A 5126-nucleotide genomic window follows, 5' to 3' on the forward strand; every position below is an offset into this window, starting at 1 on the left:
CCTCGCACCCCTCCGCCCAGCTCCCCGCCCCTACCGCCGAGGGCTTTGTGATTGTCCCCCTCCCGGCACTTTCCTCAACCCTCCTGCCTCAGCCCAGTAACCCCAACCACTCCCTCTTCACCTTGGTCCCTGCCACTGTCCTGAGTGCCCTCCTGCCCCTGGCAACGTCTCCTCCTCGCGCCCCCCACCCCCGCCCTCCTCAGCTCCGCCCTTGACCAGAGCCTGGCCTTTCCTCCCTGCTGGACCAGCAGGACTTGTCCTATCTCATGGGCACCCCCCAGCCCATCGCCCAGCCCAGCCCTGACTTCCCTAGATGCAGGCCTGCCTTCTGGCTAACACCAGCTGCTCTCCTAGGCGGGCTGCAGGGTAGCTGTGACCTTCTTCCTTTACTTCCTGGCCACCAACTACTACTGGATTCTGGTGGAGGGGCTGTACCTGCATAGCCTCATCTTCATGGCCTTCTTCTCAGAAAAGAAGTACCTGTGGGGCTTCACGGTCTTCGGCTGGGGTATGCAGGCGCGGTGGGCAGGGAGGCACAGGCAAGGGTGGGCCCACGGGCCGCAGGGTCAAGGGGGCCGCTAAGGGTGAGGCACCCACACAGCCTCTCCCATCCTGGACATGGGGCAGCCAGCGGGTGGCCTTCCTACCCTTCGCTGAGTCTGACCCAAGCCCAGGCGACCGGGCTTGGCCCGGGTCAGGGTTCACCCCTAGGCTCAGCCTGGAGTTGGGGCTCATCTGGAGGCAGATTCACCTGGCGTTGAGGCTCAGCCCAGGAGAGGGAAGGACTGTTCTCAGGTCAAGATTCAGCTCAGGATCAGAGTGGGATGGTGGGTCAGAGGTCACCCTAGGGCTGGAGTTGAGGTCTGGGACACTCCCTGCACCCTTAGCCCTGTTTCCCTACCAGTCCCCTCACTGCGTGGAGCTGTCCACGCCACTGCCACCCCGCCTGCCGGAGCCATGACCCAGAGCCCCAGGCCAGCCTCTCGGCATCATTGGGCTTTGGCAGCCCCTCTGCAGAATGGGTTGCTGGGGCTCTGCACTCCTCCCCCGCGGGCTCCGGGATCGAGTTACCGATAATTGTCCATTATTGTTGGCAGCTCCAGAGCTTGGCTGGGCTCCGGGGCAACTGGCCAGACTGCAGAGGGGTAGGCCTGGTGGCTGAAGCCCTCCCTGCACTCGGCACCCGGAAGCTCTCAGGTCAACAGCCACAGCCCCTTGGCACACACTCTGACCTTGACCTCACCCACGGCAAGCCCCAGAGTTGGGGGAGACCTGGGCCTGGTCCCAGGAACTGACGCGGACTCTGGGGCTAGAGGGTGTCGGGGTGGGCGGGAAACAGAGATCTGGAGCAGTAGAACTTGGTGACACAAGAACGTCACAGCTCTTTTTCCCACCATAAACCCGGGTCACGCCCAACACTCCCAAGGGTGCAAATGACCTAGAATGAAGTGTGAGGGGGTAGAGGGTGGGAACCTGGGCTCCGGTCTAGAGGCAGAGCTCACTCAGAGGTACCATGTGCCATCTGAGCTGACTCAGGCCCAGGAACCCCAAGGTTCCCCTGTGGCCTTTACTCAGCCTGGGACAGCTGTCATTCCATCCAGCCTCATCCATGGGGGCCAGGACCTTTCAAGCTGGGTGTGTGTGTTGGGGGTGGTGCTGGGACAGAAAAAGGCTGGTACTAGGCCCCTCCGCCACAGGAACTCCCAGTCCAGAGCCTAAAGGGAAGGGAGGAATGGACTGGGCATGGGGAAATCAGTGATGCCCTGTTTTCCCGTGAGTCCCACAGGTCTGCATGTGTGGGTAGGAGATGCAGAACCAGGATGAGGGCGGAGGGCTGCCCTGGGTCCTGAGTGCGGGAGCCCTGAGAGGAGGCTGTGGGAAGCAGAGCCGCACACGCCAGCGTGTGGCTGTCACCAAGCAGCCCATGGGCCCAGGGTGAGGGGGGCAGGGACAGTGATGGGGTCAGCTGGGGGTCATCAAGGATGAGAGGAATGGGCCTGGCAAGGTGTGCGGAGGGGAGAGACAGCATGGGCGGCGCCTCCGGTCCCTCACACGCTGTCCCCTCTGCGCCCACAGGTCTGCCCGCCATCTTCGTGGCTGTGTGGGTCAGCGTGAGAGCCACCCTAGCCAACACCGGGTAGGTGCAGGTGGAGAAGGGAGCGGCGGGGCCCTCACACAGGCCGGAAATACCCTGGCACCCTCTTCCTCTGTGAAGCTTGTGAGGGGGCTTCCTGTACCCTGGCCCTGAGTGGGCCCAGCTTCAGTTTTCTGTCCAGCTTCGAGCCAGGTACCCCCTCAGGGTCACAGGAGGCTGCTTCAAAAGCAGTGTCTGAGGGGGGCCTCAGGCCTGGCCATACCCAACACCCCCCGTCCTTTGTCCCTACCCGCTGCCGTGAGAGCAGACCAGCTATGGGCCCCTCTGTGGGCAGGCTCAGGGTGGGAATGGGGGGTGGGGGTGGGAGCTGACGCCTCGGCCTCCCCAGGTGCTGGGACTTGAGCTCCGGGAACAAGAAGTGGATCATCCAGGTGCCCATCCTGGCCTCTATTGTGGTGAGCAGGGGTGGCACCCGGGCTGGGGGGGGTGGCGCACCACAGGCACGGTGGCCACCCCCCGATGGGGACTGCAGAGGCTTCCCTGGACCAGGGTTGGAGCCACAGATCCGAGGGGCACCCCACCCCCACCCAGTCCAGTCGGGGAGAACAGGGGCCCACTTGGCGACGCAGTGGCCAAGCAGAGCCTGGGCGGGGCCGTGGGTCCCCGGGCCCTCACCGCCACCCTGCTGCGATGCAGCTCGAGATGCAGCCCTCCTTCACTCCCGCAGCTCAATTTCATCCTTTTCATCAACATCGTCCGGGTGCTCGCCACCAAGCTGCGGGAGACCAATGCCGGCCGGTGTGACACGCGGCAGCAGTACCGGTGAGCTGCGCCCACCGGGCCCGGGCTCCTCAGAGCAGTGGGGTCATCACACCCCAGCACCATGTCCCAAAGCAAAGACCGAAGCCCCAAGAATGAGCCTGTGTTGAGGGAAGCACCCAGCTCCTGGCTCCCAGGATGGCCCCACCCAGCTGTCATGCAGTCTCCCCCGGTCTCTGGGGCCACCCCAGAGCCAACCTGGGCCGTTCAGGGCTAGGCCCTGCCCTGGAGCTGGGGTCTGCAAGGGGGGCGGGGGGCAAACCCAGACCTCTCCTCGAAGAGCTGATTGTAGGGAGTCCAAGGGACAGGTGGGCAGTGGGTGGCTTCGAGGGGATGGCAGCTCCGCCGAAACCTGAGGAGTGGGCCGTGGGATGAAGAGGTAAGGCCAGGGGGACGTGAGTGCCAGTAGAAGGACCAGCGGGTACAAGCACCAAGGGCCCTTAGGAACACTTTGTCCCAGGTTAACTGGGTTGTCCTCCGCTCTGGCCAGAGCCGCAGGCCCCTTAGTGGCTCCTGGAGCTTGAGCTTGGGGCGGGCAGGTGCGGGTGGCACGGTGCCTCCCGAGGGGGAGTGGCTCGTCCCTGAGCCACCTGCCCCGCTGGCCCAGGAAGCTGCTCAAATCCACACTGGTGCTCATGCCGCTCTTCGGCGTCCACTACATTGTCTTCATGGCCACGCCGTACACCGAGGTCTCAGGGACGCTCTGGCAAGTCCAGATGCACTACGAGATGCTCTTCAACTCCTTCCAGGTGCGCAGGCCCGGCCGAGGCCTGGCGGGGGGAGGGGCAGGCAGGGCAGGGTGGGGGCGGCAAGTGCGGCCTCTGGGCCCTGACCCCTAGCACGCGCCTCTCCCCACAGGGATTTTTTGTCGCCATCATATACTGTTTCTGCAATGGCGAGGTAAGCGGGGTGGGGGGGCAGCACTGGGGCAAGGCGGGGAGGACACAGAAGTGCCAGGGTTCCCCAGTCCCATCCCTCCATTCTCCTGCCCAGTTCCTTGGTTCCTCCGAGAACATCCCCGAGGACATTGTGAAGGCAGAGTCTTTCCAGATGATTCAGGCTCAGGATGTGCTAGGATTTGCGGGCTCCTCGATCTCTGGCAGAGCCCGTGCCTTCCCAACCCCACAGTTGAATGCTCCGTAATCCAGAGTGAACGACTCAGAGTGAACGACTCAGCCACCCCTGGGGCCATCTGCGCCTAGTAGACTCCGGGTGTGTCGGATGCCTGCAGCCAGGCACCACGTTCTCAGGATGATGGGATTTTACTTGGCCTTGGAATTTTCCAGTAACACCCCACGCCTCCGGTTCCACTTGGTGCTGAGTGTTGTAGGGGCAGGGATGAGGGACAGCCGGGGCTGCGGGGGGGAAGAGGGGACGTGTGGCAGAGGGGCGAGAGGCCTACCTGACGGTCCGCCCTCCTTCGGGCCATCGCAGGTACAGGCCGAGATCAAGAAATCCTGGAGCCGCTGGACACTGGCACTGGACTTCAAGCGTAAGGCCCGCAGCGGGAGCAGCAGTTACAGCTACGGCCCGATGGTGTCTCACACAAGTGTGACCAACGTAGGCCCCCGCACGGGACTCGGCCTGCCCCTCAGCCCCCGCCTGCTGCCCGCTGCCGCCCCCGCCGCCGCCACCACCAACGGCCACCCCCCGCTCCCCGGCCACACCAAGCCGGGGGCCCCGACCCTCCAGGCCACACCACCTGCCGCGGCTGCTCCCAAGGACGATGGGTTCCTCAATGGCTCCTGCTCTGGGCTGGAGGAGGAGGCCTCGGCGCCGGAGCGGCCGCCCACCCTGCTGCAGGAGGAGTGGGAGACAGTCATGTGACCGGGGACCCGAGCCAGCGTTGGACCCGTGGGCATAAGGGCTGACAGACGGACCAAGAGACGGGAGTTGGGACGGTTGCCCACTCAGGGCTGGGGCTGGGAAGACAAAACAGGAAAAAAAGAAAGAAGAGGGAAAAGGAAGCGGTGTGTAGCTTCCTGTGGTCTGAGTGGGGGCTCGGGAGGGGAGGGGAGGGGCGGGGAGGGGCGGGAGCCATGGAGGCGGTCTTGGGTTTCACCTCTGGAGGGGCTCCAGGGGCCACAGGCCAGTCCCTGGGGTCTGGGCACAGTCCAGCAGGAAAGACCTGGGAGAGGCCAAGAGTGGCCCGCGTTTGCTGGGGTCACACGGGGGCCCAGCAGAGCCATGTGGGAGCTGGGCCGCAGCCTTT

The 5126-nt window shown here is 64.5% G+C and overlaps 1 protein-coding gene across 1 annotated transcript in view; it reads left to right on the top strand.

Annotated features, from left to right (window-relative positions):
- The window catches only part of PTH1R (parathyroid hormone 1 receptor), a 21063-nt gene extending 16198 nt beyond the window's left edge, over positions 1 to 4865 (top strand). The window contains exons 8-15 of the mRNA XM_034657203.1: positions 93 to 96; positions 355 to 508; positions 2077 to 2137; positions 2484 to 2550; positions 2823 to 2917; positions 3522 to 3663; positions 3773 to 3814; positions 4349 to 4865. Coding sequence (XP_034513094.1) covers positions 93 to 96; positions 355 to 508; positions 2077 to 2137; positions 2484 to 2550; positions 2823 to 2917; positions 3522 to 3663; positions 3773 to 3814; positions 4349 to 4741 — 958 coding nt within the window. The 3' untranslated portion in view covers positions 4742 to 4865. The remainder of the gene's footprint in view (positions 1 to 92; positions 97 to 354; positions 509 to 2076; positions 2138 to 2483; positions 2551 to 2822; positions 2918 to 3521; positions 3664 to 3772; positions 3815 to 4348) is intronic.
- The last annotated feature ends 261 nt before the right edge of the window (positions 4866 to 5126 follow it).

Source organism: Ailuropoda melanoleuca, chromosome 4, assembly GCF_002007445.2.
Source record: "Ailuropoda melanoleuca isolate Jingjing chromosome 4, ASM200744v2, whole genome shotgun sequence".
In the NCBI taxonomy this organism is placed as follows: domain Eukaryota; kingdom Metazoa; phylum Chordata; class Mammalia; order Carnivora; family Ursidae; genus Ailuropoda; species Ailuropoda melanoleuca.